The 20109-nt window shown below is 43.1% G+C and overlaps 1 protein-coding gene across 2 annotated transcripts in view; it reads left to right on the plus strand.

Moving 5' to 3' along the window:
- PHIP (PHIP subunit of CUL4-Ring ligase complex) overlaps positions 1 to 20109 on the plus strand; it is a 412470-nt gene that overhangs the window by 116736 nt on the left and 275625 nt on the right. For both annotated transcript variants that reach the window (XM_073589700.1, XM_073589702.1), the window contains exons 11-14: positions 11143 to 11243; positions 14244 to 14284; positions 14875 to 14973; positions 15081 to 15228. In XM_073589700.1, the coding sequence (XP_073445801.1) occupies positions 11143 to 11243; positions 14244 to 14284; positions 14875 to 14973; positions 15081 to 15228 (389 nt within the window). The remainder of the gene's footprint in view (positions 1 to 11142; positions 11244 to 14243; positions 14285 to 14874; positions 14974 to 15080; positions 15229 to 20109) is intronic.

Below are 20109 nucleotides of genomic sequence, written 5' to 3' on the forward strand. Positions count from 1 at the left end.
CCGGGTGACACCACAGGGCCACCGCTTTCCTCCCGGGGGACACAGCACAGGACACTGGGTAAGCTGCATCTACCCTCAGATTAAAGCTTAACCCCGTCCCGACACATTCCCTGCAGCTGCAGACACTCTGCCATTAACCCTTTCAGGAGCGCTATGTCTCAATCTAAGGAGGCTAAAGAAGGGCTGCTAAGGGCTGCTAAGAAGCACACTGTGTTTTTTACCGTGTGTACCACTTGCAAGTCTGCCTTACCCAGTGCACAGACTAATCCGTTATGCACGGGCTGCGCCCCGGCCTGCGTTACAATGCCCCTCGCCGCCGCTGCTGACGGGCCTCCTGCGTTTAGAACCCCTGAGTGGGTTGCGTCCCTGTCACGGTCGCTGGAGTCTCTGACCCGGGCTATATTCTCCCTCCGGGAGGACTCTTTAATCCAGAAAGTGTCCTTACCCCCCGAGGAAGGCTCTGGCGTCGGCCGGGAACCGTCCACCAGCAGGGGCCATACTCGTTCAAGGGTGTCTAGAAAGCGGACCCATGACGTGTCCCCTAATCCCGTTCGCACCTCAGCATCGGCGACTCCTGTCTCTCGCTCTCCCTCTCCTGAGGTTCACAGCGAGCACGACTCTGAATTCGAATCTGACACGTCAGCCCCTCAGCATCCCCCAACTGATCAAGAGTCGCTTGATTCTCTTATAGAATCAGTCAACAGGATTCTGAAGTTGGATGAGGAAAATATTCCCGCTCCAGCACACCCTATCTCTTTTAAGAACACCAAGCGTGTGCGCAGGTTATTTACCAGCCATCCGGTGTTTAAGGACATTGTCCAGAAACATAGGGATCGGCCACATAAGCGGTTCACAGGGCAAAAGTCTACTCAGGCAAAATACCCTTTTGCTCTACACCTAATGAAGGATTGGTTACAGTCCCCTTCGGTGGACCCTCCTGAATCGCGTCTTGCTACTAAAACGCTCCTATCTGTTTCTGAGGGTTCCTCAGTCAGAAACCCCTCTGATCATCAAATTGACTACCTTTCCCGTTCAGTTTTTTGAATCTTCAGGAGCAGCGTTTTTTTTCCATCTTTCATGGCAATTTGTTTCACTAAGGCAATGCCGCTTGGGCAGAAGTCTTGATTACTTCCTGCAGGTCTCCAATCTTCCTCCGGAGGCGACCACTGTCGCCAGGCAGATAATTCACGCAGCGGACTTTGTAGTAGACTCTTCTTTTGATGCTGCCAATTGCGCAGTTTAAACTGCCACTAATGCGATCTCCATTAGAAGAGCCCTATGGCTCCGCGGCTGGCGGGCGGATGCCACATCTAAAAGATTGTTGACTTCTCTCCCCTTTCAAACGAGTCGTCTTTTGGGAGAGAAACTGGATCAGCTCATTTCTGATACTACCGGGGGAAAAAGTAAATTCCTTCCTCAAAAAAAGGCTGTTCGGCCATTTTGCAACCAACAGCCGACGCGTTTTCGATCTTTTCGCAACAATTTCGGTTGGTCCTCCTCTACCTTCTCTTCCGGATCAGTTCCGTCCCCGCGCGGAAACAGAGGCTCCCAGGTCTGATACAGACCTAACCGCTCTTGGAAACCCAGGCCTAGGGCTTCTGGATCTAGGGGAGCCAGATCTCATAGATCTACCCAATGACTTGTTGCGGTATCCGGCGGACACCGACAAAGTTGGCGGTCGCCCACTTTCCTTCAGCCACACCTGGATCGCGGTCGTCCACGACAACGGGACGGAGTCAAAAGGAGAGATACAGGGCGCATCCACTGTGTGAAATCCGTATAAAACAATTAAAATTGTGGAACAGTAAGGAAGGTGCTCACCTATTGGGGTTGTGAGGAAGTCACAACACCCATGAACGCTTAAGAAGCAGCAGCAAGTCTGCACAGGGTCCTAGGACAGAATTGCAGAAATGACGTGGAAGTGCAATAAGGACTGCGCTTGCTTCTGGTAGAGTAAAGGGTTCTTTATTCAGCCAACGCGTTTCCTGAGCCTGCTGGCTCACTTCATCAGGGCAGATTACATTGGAAGACAGTGAAACATACTTATAGACAAAAAAGGTGCCAATACAGGGTCAAACAGAATCAGCAAAGGTAAAAAAAAAACAAAACAAAAAAAAAACCAAACAATGAAACTTTATTACAAGCATAAAAAACACAACAATAAGAGTATATATAGAAAAGAAAGAATAAAAATATGTAAAAGTACAAAAAATTAAAATATAAAACAGAGTTTTATGGATCACGGGGTTAAAACATGGCTATAGTTAAAAAAGGTGAGTCCTCAAGGGGTTTTAGAACCTGGCTCATAAAATGCAAATGGAAGGTATTAGTCCACTAGACCATAAAGCTTGACTGTGGTGGTGTGAAGAATAAATTGAGGGGTTGTTTGTCACTTTATTTAGAAGAAGAAGAAGAAAAAAAAAAAAAATAAGCAAAGGTCAAAAATGGTAAAGAATAAAAACAATGAAATTACAAACATAGAAAACAAAACAATAAGAGTCTATATAGAAAAGAAAAAATATAATTATGTAAAAGTACAAAAAATATGAAACAGAGTGCTAAGGATCACGAGGTTGAAACATGGCTATAGTTAAAAAAGGTGAGTCCTCAAGGGGTATTAGAACCTGGCTCATGAAGTGCAAGTACAGACTATAAAGTGCAGATGTAAGGTATTAGTCCACTAGACCATTAAGCTTGACTGTAGTGGTGTGAAGAATAAATCTTTTCCCCCTCTTCTATCAAATAAAAGCATCATTGATAATATTGAGGCCATAGGGACCAATTGTCTTTAATTTATAAATCCAATAGACCTCTTTTCTATTCAGTGCTTGGGTTCTATTGGAAACGTGTTCAGGGATGTGTTCTATAGGAAAAATGATTGATTTATTTCACAAAGAGATTTTTCTAAAGCTAAGTGACGTGACAAACCGTGTTTTTGATACCCAGTTTTAGTGTTGTGTCTATGAGAATTCATTCTACAGTGAAGGGGTTGTGTGGTTCTGCCAACATACAATTTAGGACAAGGACAAAGGATGACATAGATGACAAAGGAAGACACACAGGACAGGTGGTTAGTGATGGTGAATTTTTCTGAGGTGAATGGATGTGAAAAGATGAATGTATTATGAGCAATATTACTGCATAGGCTGCACCTGGGTTTCAGGCATCTGAAAATGCCTGGTGTCAAGCCAGTGCAGTTATCAGGAGTACACTGGGTCAATCTGCTAGGGGCCAGATGGTTTTTTAGTGATCTGGCCTTCCTAAAAGTGACAGTAGGTCTATCAGGCAGAACTTTATTGAGTATTGGATCTTTTTTGATAATATACCAGAGGTCACCTAACATATTTTTTATCTCTTTATGTTGGGAGTTATAAGTAGTGATGAAGTTGGCCTGATAGTTATCATGTGCATCCTTTTCTTTAGATCTCTCACTTAAAAGAGTTTGCTGATTAAAATTTTTAAAAACATTATTAAAAGTAGAATGAACCAATTGGGAGGGGTATTTTTGAGCAAGGAATCTTCCCTTGAGGACCTCAGCTTGATTATTAAAATCCTCGTCCTCTGTGCAATTCTTTCGGATTCTCTGAAATTGATTATGAGGGATGTTAAAAAGCCATTTAGAATAGAGGCTACTGTTAAAATGGACATAACTATTGGAGTCAACTTTCTTAAAAAAGGTTTTGGTATGAATTTTGGAATTTTTTATAAAAAAAGTGATATCAAGAAAGTCCATCTGGGTATTACTAATGTGGGGGGTAAATTCCAAACCCCATGTGTTATTTTGTATAGAAGAAATAAAAGCATCAACTGAAACGTGACTGGTGTCCAGGATTAAGAATAAATCATCAATGTATCTTCTATATAAAACAATACCCTCTAAAAATGAATCAATAGTAATAAAAGCATTCTCAAAGACCCCCATAAAAAGATTAGCATAAGTTGGCGCGACCCGTGATCCCATAGCGGTGCCTCTGATCTGATGATAAAAATCCCCCAAGAAAGTAAAAAAATTATTATGTAAAATAAAATCCATCCCATTAAAAATAAATTCCTTTTGAGGGTCAGACAGTCGACTGTCAGTTAAAAGAAATTTTTTAAAACAGCTCAAACCCAGTTGGTGATCAATGTTGGAATACAAAGCAGATACGTCACAAGAAATAAAAACATAAGAATCTTTCCACGGTGTCTTATTAGTTAAATTGATCAGTTGTGTAGAATCCTTTAAAAAACTAGGGAGCTGTGAGACATGAGGCTGCATGATTCTATCTATGTAAAATGATAGATTACTGGTGAGGGAGTCAATACCCGAAATAATGGGTCTTCCTGGTGGATTAATAGTATTCTTGTGTATTTTGGGTAAATGGTACAGGAAGGGAGTGGAGGGGTTCTTGACTGTTAAAAACTTTTTTTCATGGTCATTAGAACCCCAGAATCATGCGCCTTTTTAATAAAATCATTGTAAAAAAATAGTGGCTTGGGGGATGGGTGAATAAAATTTTTTGTCAGATAAAATTCTAAAAGCCTCGTTCACATAGTCAGTTTTATCTTGAATCACTATCCCTCCACCTTTGTCTGCAGATTTGATCACGATATTAGTGTTTTTCTCTAATTTTTCCAGTGCCACACGTTCTTTTGAGGACAAATTTTGTTTTACTGGTATATTTTGGGTGGGTAGTGCATTTAGACGATCCAATAGGAGGTCAGAGAATGTTTCTATATGATGTCCTCTGCTTTCTAGTGGGTAGAATGAGGATTTCCCTCTGACATCAAGGTGGAAGGAAGAGACAACTGTAGTGTTTGAAGTGTCAGGGTTAGAGTGAACTTTTTTGAGTTCAAAATGTCTCAGTAGGGTAAGTTTCCTAATGTATTTCTGGGCATCAAGAAATAATTCAAAACCACTGCTTTTATTTGTCGGGCAAAAAGAAAGTCCCTTGCTTAGCAACCCTTCCTCCTCTGGGGACAGGGGGTGAGAAGATAAATTAAAAACATTCGATTTTATTGGCATGAGTTGTCGCTTTTCCCTTTTTTTTCTTTGCTCCTTGGCCTCTGGCTCCTCTATAGGGTTTTTTCTTTTTAGTGTGACCTTCTGAAAAAAAGTGATATCTTTTTTTGCTTGGGGAATGGGATTGCATGCAGCTGGTAGAAAAGAAACTGCTGCTGATGAACCAGCAGCATAGTTGTCAACAATGACCTGGTCATTAATGATCAACCTCTTTTCTGTGGAAACAGCAGGGAGTTTATCCATGTAGGAGGTGGTAGGGTTGTCAGCATTAAGGACAATAAGATCAGTGGTGACAGGAGGGTCAAAATCAGAGACCTCAGTGGTGTCTGATTTTGCTGGGGTGAGTGGGGGATCAAAAAAAGGTAGGGGGAAGGAAGAAGATCTCCTTCTATCAATTATTGATGCCATGTCATTGGCAGGATTAGGAGTAACATTATCAGTGGGTATAGTAGTAGGGATTCCCCCACTAGACTTGAAAGAATTGATGTTGGAGTCCATCAATTCTGAAAGGGTGCGTGTGGGCACAATAGTAGTGGAAAGAGTAGCCGGTTGACCAGGAGGAGACCCCACAAGTGGCCTTTTCGGAGGACGACACCAAGACCATGAGGAACCTTTTCCACACCTTAGAAGATTCCATCAAAGAAGAAATCTCCAACAGCCTACATGCTAGATTTCTAGCTATATATATGGACGAGCACATCTGTCCTAAAGGACTCAGGATTTCATTACAGTTGTCGCTTCATTGGAAAAAGGAGCGTTCCTAGCATCCATCGACATCAAGGACGCTTACCTTCACATTCCAATCTGCCCGTCCCACCAGCAGTTCCTGCGTTTTGCAATTCACGAGGAACAATTCCAGTTTATTGCCTTGCCCTTCGGACTCGCCACCGCCCCCCCAGGGTCCTTACCAAGGTCATGGCGGCTGTCATGGCCATTCTCCACTCTCGGGCGTGGTGGTGTTAGCGTGTCTGAGCGACCTGCTCATCAAGGGTCTGTCCCTTCCAGCCTGCGAGAAATCCGTGGATATAACAGTAAATACACTTTCTTGCCTGGGGTGGAAGATAAACTTCGAAAAATCTTTCCCAAAACCGGCTCGGCAGATTTCCTTTTTAGGAATGTTCTTGGACACTTCCCGCGAGTTGGTCATTCTCCCTCCAGAAAAGGAGCAAGTTCAGAAAAGAGCGACCAGAATGGTGACCGGTCTGCAAACCCTGTCTTATGAGGAAATGTTGCAGGATTTGGGAATGTTTAGTTTGCAAAAGAGAAGACTGAGAGGAGACTTAATAGCTGTCTACAAATATCTAAAGGGCTGTCACATTGTAGAAGGATCAACTTTATTCTCATTTGCACAAGGAAAGACTAGAAGCAATGGGATGAAACTGAATGGGAAGAGACACAGATTAGATATTAGAAAAAACTTTTTGACAGTTAGAGTGATCAATGAGTGGAACAGGCTGCCACGAGAAGTGGTGAGTTCTCCTTCAATGGAAGTCTTCAAACAGAGGCTGGACAGACATCTGACTAGGATGATTTAGCGAATCCTGCTTTGAGCAGGGGGTTGGACCAGATGGCCCAGGAGGTCCCTTCCAACTCTACGATTCTATGATTCTATGATTCTAAAAGAACCAAGCCTTACAACAGGCAGCGCGGACTCTTTCCCGACCGGTTTCTCACTCCATTCGTTTCAGCATGAGAGTTCTCGGAAAGATGGTGGCAGTGATGGAAGCAGTTCCATTTGCACAGTTCCACCTCCGTTCCTTACAGCATGCGTTGCTGTTCTTGTCCCAAGCTAACCCGTTCTCCCTGGACCGTCGGATCCTTCTGTCCCTGCGGGTCAGGCAAGCCCTCGGTTGCTGTCCCTGCGGGTCAGGCAAGCCCTCGGTTGGTGGACACTGAGGTCCTCCATGAATCAAGGGAGGTATTGTTTCCAAGTAAGACGGTTGGTAGTAACCACTGACGCAAGTCTTCTCGGCTGGGGTGTGGTCTTTCGTCACCACACGGCACATGGTCGTTGGTCAACCCGAGAGTCACTTCTCCCCATCAACATTTTGGAGATACGAGCCATCAGATTAGCTCTACGGAGTTTCCACCATCTCCTCACAGATCACCCCATCAGGATCCAATCTGACAACGCCACGGCTGTAGCGTCTATCAACCGCCAGGGAGGTACCCGAAGCAGGATGGCCATGCACGAAGTGAGTCACATCCTCCATTGGGCCGAGACCAACAATTCACCCATCTCAGCAATCCACATCCCGGGCGTAGAAAATTGGGTGGCAGATTTTCTCCGTCGCCAAGGCATTGTCTCGGGAGAGTGGTCTCTTCATCCGGAAGTCTTTCAGCAGATTTGTCATTGCTGGGGGACTCCGGATGTCGATCTCATGGCCTCAAGACTAAACAAGGTTCCTCGGTTCATTGCCCGATCGCGCGATCCATGCGCCATTGGAGCGGACGCCCTAGTTCTGCCATGGCACCGGTTCCGACTCCCGTACATCCCCCCCCTCTTCCCTTGCTTCCGAGGGTCATCAAGAAGATCAGAGCGGAGGGTGTACCAGTGATCCTAGTCGTGCCAGATTGGCTGCGCCGAGCATGGTATGCAGAACTAATACAACTAGTCGCTGACGTCCCCTGGCGACTTCCAGATCACATGGAGCTAGCTACTCTCGCAGGGCCCGATTTACCACCAGAACTCCGGGGCCCTGTCTTTGACGGTGTGGCTGTTGAATCCTGGATTTTAGCACAGGCTGGGTTCTCTCACGACGTGATTTCCACCATGATTAGTGCTATGAAGCCTGTGTCCATGCGCATCTATCACCGCACCTGGAAAACCTTTTTTTCGTGGTGCAAGGATCATGGTCGATCACCTCTGGTATTTTTCCATTCCAGCCATATTGGAATTCCTTCAATCCGGATTAAAATCAGGCCTCGTGCTTAGCTCGCTTAAGGGCCAATTTTCGGCCTTGTCATTGCTTTTCCAACGCAAAATTGCCACCAAACTTGAGGTCAAGATGTTCATTCAGGGAGTTTCCCATGTAGCGCCTCCTTATAGAAGGCCATTGGAATCATGGTACCTTAACCTGGTTTTCGGGGCCTTACAGGAGGCTCCTTTCGAACCGCTGCAGGACTTGTCACTGACCGTCCTCTCTTGGAAGGTGGTCTTTCTAGTGGCAATTACGTAAATCAGACACGTTTTGGAATTGGCAGCCCTGTCCTGCCGTTCTCTGTTCCTGAATTTTCATCAGGACAAGGTAGTTCTCATGATGTCCCCGTCCGTCCTGCCCAAGGTCGTGTCCTCTTTCCATCTCAACGAGGAAATTGTTTTGCCTTCCTTTTGTCCGGCGCCAGTCCATCGCATCGAGAAGGCCCTCCACACCCTGGATGTGGTTAGGGCGCTGAGACGGTACATCTCGCGGATGGCTCCCTTCCACAAGTCAGATGCCCTGTTCATGCTTCCAGAGGGGCATTGGAAGGTTCTAGCCGCGTCAAAAGCAATGCTAGCCAGGTGGATTCGCTTAGCGATTCAGGAGTCAAACCGTGGCAGGAACGTGCCTGTCCCAGCGGGGATTAAGGTGCACTCTACCCGGTCAGTGGGCGCCTCTTGGGCCATTCAGCGCCAGGCCTCGGCAGGACAGGTCTGCAAGGCTGCGACTTGGTCCAGTCTGCATACTTTTGCAGCACATTACCAAATTCATTCTCGGGCCTGTTCGCATGGCTGCGACTTGGTCCAGCCTGCATACCTTTACAAACATTGACTAATTCATTCTCAGGCGCCTGCGGATGCAGCTCTTGGCAGACGCAGCCTGCAATTGGCAGTACCTCAGTGTTGACTCAGTGGTACATTGGGTATTCGCAGATGTATGATCCCCACCCAGGGACTGCTTTAGGATGTCCCACTGTCTGTGTCCCCCAATGAGGCATAGGAGAAATAGGGATTTTTGTGTTCTCACCATAAAATACTTTTCTCCGAGCCAATCATTGGGGGGACACAGCACCCACCCTGTTTAGCCTATTGGCTCACATTCTTAGGTTTTGACATAGTTATGGTCATTGTTGACTATTTATGCTCCTACTGCTTTTTTCACCGAACTGGAGAAATCTCAGCCAGCGAGAGGGTGTATACTGCAGGGAAGGAGCTAACTTTTTTCTGGTTTACTTAGTGTCCTCCTAGTGGCCAGCAGCATAACACCCACTGTCTCCGTGTCCCCCAATGATTGGCTCGGAGAAAAGGATTTTACGGTGAGTACACAAAAATCCCTATATTTTTGTGGAAAAAAAAAATGATTTTATTTTCATGGCTCTGCGTTATAAACTTCTGTGAAGCACTTGGGGGTTCAAAGTGCTCACAACACATCTAAATAAGTTCCTTTGAGGGTCTAGTTTCCAAAATGGGGTCACTTGTGGGACGTTTCTACTGTATAGGCACATCAGGGGCTCTGAAAAATGTAACATGACGCCCGCAGACCATTCCATCAAGTCTGCATTTTAAAACGTCACTACTTCACTTCCGAGCCCAGACGTGTGCCCAAACAGTGGTCCCCCCCCCCACATATGGGGTACCAGCGTACTCAGGACAAACTGGACAACAACTTTTGGGGTCCAATTTCTCCTGTTACCCTTGTGAAAATAAAAAATTGCGGGCTAAATATAATTTTTTGATGGAAATTTTTTTTTTTTATTTTCACGGCTCTGCGTTATAAAACTTCTGTTAGTACTTTGAACCCCCAGGTGCTTCACTATGCATCTATATAAGTTTCTTAGGGGGTCAAGTTTCCAAAATGGGGTCATTTGTGGGGGAGCTCCAAAGTTTAGGCACACAGGGGCTCTCCAAACACGACATTGTGTCCGCGATTGGAGCTAATTTTCTATTCAGAAAGTCAAATGGCGCGCCTTCCCTTCCGGGCCCTACCGTGTGCCCAAACAGTGGTTTATGACCACATATGAGGTATCGGTGTACTCAGGAGAAATTGCCCAACAAATTGTAGGATCAATTTACTCTTGTTGCACATGTGAAATTGAAAAAACTGAGGCTAAAAGAAAATTTTTGTGAAAAAAAGTTTTTTTTCTTTTATTTTTTTTTTTAAACGAATCAGTTTGTGAAGCACCTGGGGGTTCAACTATGCATCTAGATAAGTTTCTTGGGGGGGGGGGGGGGGGGGGGCGGTCTAGTTTCCAAAATGGGTTCACTTGGGAGCTCCAATATTTAGGCACACAGGGGCTCTCCAAACACGACATGGCAACCGCTAAATATTCCAGCATATTTTCCATTCAAAAAGTCAAATGACGCTCCTTCCCTTCTGAGCCCTGCTGTGCGCCCAAACGGTGGTTTATGACCACATATGAGGTATCCGTGTACTCGGGAGAGATTGCCCAACAAATTTTAAGATCCATTTTATCCTGTTGCCCATGTGAAAAAATTGATGCTAAAAGAAAATTTTTGTTGGAAAAATTAAATTGTCCATTTTTTCCTTCCACGTTGCTTTAGTTCCTGTGAAGCACCTGAACGGTTAATAATCTTCTTGAATGTAGTTTTGAGTAGCTTGAGGGGTGCAGTTTTTAGAATGGTGTCACTTTTCGTTATTTTCTACCATATTGACCCCTCAAAGTGATTTTAAATGTGAGGTGGTCCCTAAAAAAAAAATAGTTTTGTACATTTTTTTTTGTAAAAATGAGAAATCGCTGGTCAACTTTTAACCCTTATAACTTCCTAACAAAAAAAAAAAAATTTGTTTCCAAAATTGTGCTGATGTAGACATGTGGAAATGTTGTTTAGTAACTATTTTGTGTCACATAACTCTCTAGTTTAACAGAATAAAGATTCAAAATTTGAAAATTGCAAAATTTTAAAAATGTTCGCCAAATTTTTGCTTTTTTTTCACAAACGCAAAAATTATTGACTTAAATTTATCACTAACATGAAGCCCAATGTGTCGCGAAAAAACTGTCTCAGAATTGCTAGAATACGTTGAAGCATTCCTGAGCTATTACCTCATAAAGAGACACTGGTCAGAATTGCAAAAAATGGCCAGGTTATTAAGGTGAAAATAGGCTGGGTCATGAAGGGGTTAAGCTCTGTTCAAATAAATATTTTCATGCAAATTTAAGTTGTTTTAATTTTTCTTGTTTCTGTGTATTGCTTTTAGGTGGGATGTTTCTGGCAACTGGAAGCACTGACCACATCATTAGGGTTTACTACTTTGGCTCAGGTCAGCCAGAAAAGCTCTCTGAACTAGAGTTTCACACAGTGAGTATTTAGAGTTTTGAAAAAATCAAACGGAGTCAGGTCAACACAAAACAAGCTTATTCGCTGATGACGTCTTGGTTACCTTGACTGACCCGGTCACCTCTATAAAAGAACTTCATAACGTCCTTGAGACATTTTCAAACCTTCCGCATTTCAAGATCAACGAGAAAAAGATCAGTTTCCTACAACTTAATTTGCCCAAAGAGCAAATTAACAAAATCAAAATCAAAACTATCTCTCCTTTTAACTGGGTCAACAAAGACTTCACCTATTTAGGTATAATAATAACTAAAATTCTTAAAAACCTAGTCACAACCAATATTAATGCCCTACTTAAAACCATCACTAAAGATATCATCTTCGGGGAAAAGGAGCTCTCTTGGTGGGGTAGAAATCTCACCATGAGAATCTTTACGCTACCAAAGATAGTATACATATTAGGCTCTATACCTCTACTCATTTTGGTATCGCAACTAACCACTCTTCAGTCAGCTATCAAAACTTTTATCTGGAACAACAAAAAACCTAGGACCCCTCAAATTATAACCCTTAAAAAGAAAACACATGGAGGACTGGGAATCCCTAATATAACTGCTCATTACCTCACGATTCTAATCAAACATAGCATACACTGGTTCTCAGCTAACAATCCCCCAGCCTGGCTAGATCTAGAAAAATTCTTAAATAACAAACACCCTCGAGAACTAATTATAAAAACTCTTAAATCAATTTCCCTGCTCTAAAGTCCATCCTATTTTCCAGGCAACCACATACAGTACAGACCAAACGTTTGGAGACACCTTCTCATTCAGAGTTTTCTTTATTTTCATGACTATGAAAATTGTAGATTCACTCTGAAGGCATCAAAACTATGAATTAACACATGTGGAATTATATAATTAACAAAAAAGTGTAAAACAACTGAAAATATGTCTTATATTCTAGGTTCTTCAAAGTAGCCACCTTTTGCTTTGATTACTCCTTTGCACACTCTTGGCATTCTCTTGATGAGCTTTAAGAGGTAGTCACAGGAAATGGTCTTCCAACAGTCTTGAAGGAGTTCCCAGAGATGCTTAGCACTTGTTGGCCCTTTTGCCTTCACTCTGCGGTCCAGCTCACCCCAAACCATCTCGATTGGGTTCAGGTCTGGTGACTGTGGAGGCCAGGTCATCTGGCGTAGCACCCCATCACTCTCCTACTTGGTCAAATAGCCCTTACACAGCCTGGTGTTGAAAAACAAATGATGGTCTATCTAAGCGCAAACCGGATGGAATAGCATGGGCTGAAAGATGCTGTGGTAGCCATGCTGGTTCAGTATGCTTTCAATTTTGAATAAATCCCCAACAGTGTTACCAGCAAAGCACCCCCCACACCATCACACCTCCTCCTCCATGCTTCACAGTGGGAGCCAGGCATGTGGTGTCCATCTGTTCACCTTTTCCGCGTCTTACAAAGACACGGTCGTTGGAACCAAAGATCTCAAATTTGGACTGATCAGACCAAAGCACAGATTTCCACTGTCTAATGTTCCTTCCTTGTGTTCTTTAGCCCAAACAAGTCTCTTCTGCTTGTTGCCTGTCCTTAGCAGTGGTTTCCTAGCAGCTATTTTACCATGAAGGCCTGCTGCACAAAGTCTCTTCTCAACAGTTGTTGTAGAGATGTGTCTGCTGCTGGAACTCTTTGTGGCATTGACCTGGTCTCTAATCTGAGTTGCTGTTAACCTGCGATTTCTGAGGCTGGTGACTCGGATGAACTTATCCTCCGCAGCAGAGGTGACTCTTGGTCTTCCTTTCCTGGGGCGGTCCTCATGTGAGCCAGTTTCTTTGTAGTGCTTGATGGTTTTTGCCACTGCACTTGGGGTCACTTTCAAATGTTTCCCAATTTTTCGGACTGCCTGACCTTCATTTCTTAAAGTAATGATGACCACTCGTTTTTATTTACTTAGCTGCTTTTTTTCTTGCCATAAAACAAATTCTAACAGTCTATTCAGTAGGACTATCAGCTGTGTATCCACCAGACTTCTGCACAACACAACTGATGGTCCCAACCCCATTTATAAGGCAAGAAATCCCACTTATTAAACTTGACAGGGCACACCTGTGTAGTGAAAACCATTTCAGGTGACTACCTCTTGAAGTTCATCAATAGAATGCCTAGAGTGTGCAAAGCGGTAATCAAAGCAAAAGGTGGCTACTTTGAAGAACCTAGAATATAAGACATATTTTCAGTTGTTTCACACTTTTTTGTTAATTATATAATTCCACATGTGTTAATTCATAGTTTTGATGCCTTCAGAGTGAATCTACAATTTTCATAGTCATGAAAATAAAGAAAACTCTTTGAATGAGAAGGTGTCCAAACGGTGCTAGAGGAGGGAGAAGGTGGCTTTAGAGGAGTATATTTACATACACATATATACAGATTAATAAGAAAAACTTTAGTTACAGGTTTCAGTGTTTTAAGGTAGTTTTTGTGAACTTATATGTTTGTAACAACAAGGAGTTCGATGGATTCATGACGTGCCGACTCCCTTCACCCACTAGTCGCTAACTGACAGATTTCTCCCTCTTACTGTGCACAGAATTATGAAAACATATCTTTCAATCAGCAGCTGTAGGATTGAGGGGATGACCTATCAGGAATTTGTTGAAATATGTGCCATGTCTTGTACACATAAAAATTTATTGTTGGCCACAGCTGATGCACTGCAGTGGTGGCCAGTTCTATAGATAAGCCAAACCATCAAATACAAAATAACTATTTGAGCACAGAAAGGATTTTTTCATAGCAAGTGAATTGCAAAGTTGCCTGTTTTTACACACGTCGAAGATTATGGCAGATTGTCCTTTGAAACTATTTTGTGTTTTTTGTTAGGGGAATCTATTTGTGCACTTTAATAGGAAAGTTAAAGAGACTTAAAGCTGTTTCCTTTTTAAGTAAATCTATTTAAAGATATGCTCCCCCCCCCTTTTTTTTTTTTTTTTCTTTCTTTGTACCTAGGATAAAGTTGACAGCATTCAGTTTTCAAACAACAGTAGTCGGTAAGTAATAGAAAAGAGGCATCATTCAGCAAGCTTGTAGGATGCGAAATGTGAATGTTCATTGCTGCGTCATATAGAGAAATATTTGATGTCCTGTATTCTGTAATTAGGAATTGCAGTATCGGTAATTAATCAGGAGTAATATCTCTTATAATTTGCTAACAATACAGTCTCCAGTAGGTTATGTTCACATTTATGTTGTGACTTATTTGTAATCCCAGCCATGGCGCAGTGCAGGACCCATCGTACCATGCTCATGATTTACTTGGGCTCCATTGCTTTCACTTAAAGAATATCACTATTCCTGCCATCAAATCTAATTCATAGCAGTCCATAAATGGGGCCTCCAGTGCAGTATTTAAGTTATAAATTAGTTATTGCTTTTCTCTCTTAAAGGGGCAGTTTGCCTCCGCTCACTTCTGTATTTGGGTTGAGCAATGCTGTTTTCGAATTGCCACATACCTGCTTGGACTTGTTCATAATCTCTAGGGGTTGTACAGCTGGGTAATGCCACATCATCTGCACCACTCATCGCCTAATGCAAAATTGAGCATTGCCTAACTACCCTTTTCATTTATCTCATTTTATAGATTTGTAAGTGGAAGTCGTGATGGGACTGCTCGTATTTGGCAATTTAAGAAAAGGGAGTGGAGAAGCATTTTACTAGACATGGCAACTCGTCCTTCTAGGTAAGTTAAAATGAGCAGTAATGCTGGTATTAAGTATTTGCAAAGTTTGTCACACCTGAAACTATTACATTAAATAACCTCTTTTTACATTTTCTCTTCTGGGACAGTACTCAAGGTGTGGAAGACAAGATCACAAAGCTGAAAGTGACTATGGTTGCTTGGGATCGTCATGACACACATGTAATCACGGCCGTTAATAACATGACTTTAAAAGTTTGGGACTCGTACACTGGACAGCTCATCCATATCCTTATGGTAAGTTGAAACACAAAGTTTAAAATTTGACTTTCTCTGTAATATTGGGAGACACAGTACCTTGGCTATAGGCTACTTTGGGGTCTCACATTTTTGTTATCCTTTGACCAGAAACTCCTACTTTAGCATTTTTAGCTGCTGCTGTTGTCATCAATTTTCAGGGTCTTGGCTTTTGCTTGGCCACTTTAAACCCTTTCAAACTCCCATTAAGAAAGTTCTTCTATAATTCAAGACTATGCTTATTCCTGCATTTTTGACAACCCCTTTTGCCTTTTGGACGGGCCCTCTCTGCTACCTTATAGTCCCAGTTATCAATCAATTTTTAGACCTTTCCAGACAATTGTCATATTGGGTGATGCGCTGATGCCTGCTCAGCGGAAAGCCTGCTACTCCAGTCCCCAGCTTCAGCTTTCCTCCTAATCCGTGTACCCACATGATTAGCTCATGGGAGTAACAATAGATAAAGACAGCGCCTCAGACAATTTTGAAAAAAAGTCTTACATATTATTCTGCCTCCTGTGGTGACGTTTCGGTCCGAAGACCTTTTTCAAGGGTGTGCTTGAAAAAAGTCTTTGGACCGAAACGTCGCCAAAGGAGGCAGAATAAAATGTAAGACTTTTTTTCACCATTGTCTGAGGCGCTGTCTTTTTTTTTTATCTATTGTTATGGAACTTGCTCCAGGATGGGCTCCCTGGTTTTGACGTGCGCCTCTACAAATCTGTCTTAAAGACTTTGACGCTTATAGGGTGCGGTTTAACTTTTTGTTTTTTAGCTCATGGGGGTGTCACAGGCAGTACTTCAACCCTGTCTGTGTATTGCATGTTGTTTTGCCTATTGGTCACTTTAAATAACCTTTTTTTTTTTTTTTTGTTTTCCTTCCAGCCTCTCTTTTTGCGTCGCTCATCTTCTCCTTCCTGCACCCCGTCTGCCAACTAGGGGGATAGGCTTTTAACCTGCACCTAGTTATAATTTTTCTCTTGGTCCCCCTTTTATTACTTAGCCCTCTAGTAGATAAAAATTCTGTCCTCCTCACAGCCATAAACTCCCTAGACAGCACCCTTTCACTGGTGTTTCCATTTTGGCCACCTATGCTACAGAAACCGCTTACTTAGTCATCAGCTGGACCCTTTTATATTATTCTGCAGAATCTGCTTATCTTTATGGTAAGTTTCTTCTGTGGTGACCACTGCTCGGCTTCCTGCTTTTTTCGCCTCTGGAGTTAGAAATGCCTGTATAACCAGGTCTTTATGGTTAAAGGGAACCTGTCGGCAGGGTCATGCATAATATCCTACACACAGTGTCAGGTCAGCACCGTTATACTGAATAAAATGATACCATGGTTGATGAAATTCGTCTTGTGGATGTTTCTTAATCTTAATTTTCAGTTTTGTGTTAATGAGATTCTCGTGTCCTAAGATGGGGCCTGGGGTATGTGGTGCTGTGATTAGATATTCATAATGCAGACTGCTGACAGGTCACTGATCCCTCACTGACCTGCGCCCTAGTTTGCATAATGAATACCATCACATACTGAATAAAAAGAAAAGAAAAGCGCTTCTGCAGGCAAGTGCCAGCTGTAGCATCTGCGCTGCAACATAATCGCATGGTTACTGTGCACTTAATACCTTTTGCAGATTTACTTGAGCAAGAAGAAAAAAAAAGTAATTTTGAAAATGGCGTCTGCGCAGTAGCAGCTATCGGTTTTATAGAGATCTGATAGCTGCTGTTGTGCAGATGCCGGCAGCGCCATCTTGCTGGAGAAGAAAAATAAATGTCCTCCACTAAGATGACGCTGGAGTCCTGGGTTCAAATCCCACCCAGGACAACATCTGCAAGAAGTTTGTATTTTTCTGTGGGTTTCCTCCCACATTCAAGAGACATACTGATAGGGAATTTCGATTGTGAACCTCATCGGGGACGGCTATGATAATGTGTGCAAAAACTGTAAGGCTAAGTGCACACGTACCGGAACTCTCGCGGAAATTACCGCGAGAATTCCGGAATTCCATTCTGCGGGAAAATCACATTTTAAATTCCCGCGATTTTCCCGCGGAAAAACTAGCATTTTGCAAGCGTATTTAGCTTGCAAAATGCTAGCGTTCTCCAAGCGATCTGTAGCATCGCTTGGAGAACTGATTGACAGGTTGGTCACACTCGTCAAACATAGTGTTTGACGAGTGTGACCAACTTTTTACTACTGAGGCCGCCTATGCGGCATCAGTAGTAAAAGATAGGATGTAAAAAAAAAAAAAAAAAAAAGGTGTTATTCTTACCCTCCGACGTCCCGCGCATCCGTTCCCAGTAATCCTTTGCGAAAATGCCCGCAATGACGTCCGTTCTCGCGGTAATTCGCGGGCATTTTCGCAAAGGATTACTGGGACCGGAGCGTGGAGAGAGGCGGGAATGCTGCGCGGGACGCCGGAAGGTAAGAATAACAATACTTTTTATTTTAAATTCTATTTTTTACAGGGATATGGTACCCAAAGCCCGGAGGACAGTCTCCTCTCCTCCGGACCATGGGCACCATCCGCAATTGTTCTGCTTACTTTCCGCATGGTGTGCACAGCCACATGCGGGAAGTAAGCGGAACAATGCATTCCTATGGGTGCGGGATCGCCGCGATTCCGCAAATTAATGAGCATGCTGCGTTTTTTACCGCAAAGCGATTCCGCCGCGGTAGAAACCGCAGCATTAGCACAGCATTGCGGAATCCCATAGGAATGCATGGGATGCTTATTTTTCGCGTTTTCGCGGCAAAATCGCGCGGTTAAAACCGCCGCGGAAACGCGAAAAAAAACGCCACTTGTGAACTCAGCCTAAAGTGCTGCGGAATATGTTGGCGCTGTATAAATATAGATATTATTAACACAAAACTGAAAATAAAGATTAAGAAACATCCACAAGACAGATTTCATCAACCAAGGTATCTTTTTATTCAGTATAACGGCGCCGACCTGACACTGTGTGTAGGTTACTATGCATAATCCTGCTGACAGCTTCTCTTTAAACCAGAGTCATTCTTCACTTCAAATACACAACAGGTGGATTTTGTGCACAATCTTGTCTGTTACTACTTGCCTTTTACAGTTCTTTAGAGGTTTGCCTTTGCTCAGCAATCCTCGACATTCTGCTGCAGTTTAATGCTGTATCGGATCCAAACTTTGGCCAGTTTGTCCAGTGTCTAAATACAGTTGTGGCCAAAAGTATTGACACCCCTGCAATTCTGTCAGATAATACAGTTTCTTCCTGAAAATGATTGCAAACACAAATTCTTTGGTATTATCTTCATTTAATTTGTCTTAAATGAAAAAACACAAAAGAGAATGAAGCAAAAAAGCAAAACATTGATCATTTCACACAAAACTCCAAAAATGGGCCAGACAAAAGTATTGGCACCCTCAGCCTAATACTTGGTTGCACAACCTTTAGCCAAAATAACTGCGACCAACCGCTTCCGGTAACCATTAATGAGTTTCTTACAATGCTCTGCTGGAATTTTAGACCATTCTTCTTTGGCAAACTGCTCCAGGTCCCTGATATTTGAAGGGTGCCTTCTCCAAACTGCCATTTTTAGATCTCTCCACAGGTGTTCTATGGGATTCAGGTCTGGACTCATTGCTGGCCACCTTAGAAGTCTCCAGTGCTTTCTCTCAAACCATTTTCTTGTGCTTTTTGAAGTGTGTTTTGGGTCATTGTCCTGCTGGAAGAGCCATGACCTCTGAGGGAGACCCAGCTTTCTCACACTGGGCCCTACATTATGCTGCAAAATTTGTTGGTAGTCTTCAGACTTCATAATGCCATGCACACGGTCAAGCAGTCCAGTGCCAGAGGCAGCAAAGCAACCCCAAAACATCAGGGAACCTCCGCCATGTTTGACTGTAGGGACCGTGTCCTTCTTTGAATGCCTCTTTTTTTCTCCTGTAAACTCTGTTGATGCCTTTGCTCAAAAAGCTCTACTTTTGTCTCATCTGACCAGAGAACATTCTTCCAAAACATTTTAGGCTTTTTCAGGTAAGTTTTGGCAAACTCCAGCCTGGCTTTTTTATGTCTCTGGGTAAGAAGTGGGGTCTTCCTGGGTCTCCTATCATACAGTCCCTTTTCATTCAGATGCCAACAGATAGTACGGGTTGAAACTGTTGTACCCTCGGACTGCAGGGCAGCTTGAACTTGTTTGGATGTTAGTCGAGGTTCTTTATCCAACATCCGCACAATCTTGCGTTGAAATCCCTTGTCAATTTTTCTTTTCCGTCCACATCTAGGGAGGTTAGCCACAGTGCCATGGGCTTTAAACTTCTTGGTGACACTGCGCACGGTAGACACAGGAACATTCAGGTCTTTGGAGATGGACTTGTAGCCTTGAGATTGCTCATGCTTCCTCACAATTTGGTTTCTCAAGTCCTCAGACAGTTCTTTGGTCTTCTTTCTTTTCTCCATGCTCAATGTGGTACACACAAGGACACAGGACAGAGGTTGAGTCAACTTTAATCCATGTCAGGTGGCTGCAAGTGTGATTGTTATTGCCAACACCTGTTAGGTGCCACAGGTAAGTTACAGGTGCTGTTAATTACACAAATTAGAGAAGCATCACATGATTTTTCAAACAGTGCCAATACTTTTGTCCACCCTCTTTTTTATGTTTGGTGTGGAATTATGTCCAATTTGGCTTTAGGACAATTCTTTTTGTGTTTTTTCATTTAAGACAAATTAAATGAAGATAATACCAAAGAATTTGTGTTTGCAATCATTTTCAGGAAGAAACTGAGTATTATCTGACAGAATTGCAGGGGTGTCAATACTTTTGGCCACAACTGTAGGATATTCCTGGCCTTCTCTCTCTACATGGAGAGCTGTCTCTTTTAACAAGTATCTGACTGACATAAC

The sequence above is a fragment of the Dendrobates tinctorius genome, unplaced genomic scaffold, assembly GCF_039654945.1.
Source record: "Dendrobates tinctorius isolate UK_male_01 unplaced genomic scaffold, ASM3965494v1 ptg000111l, whole genome shotgun sequence".
Lineage (NCBI taxonomy): Eukaryota > Metazoa > Chordata > Amphibia > Anura > Dendrobatidae > Dendrobates > Dendrobates tinctorius.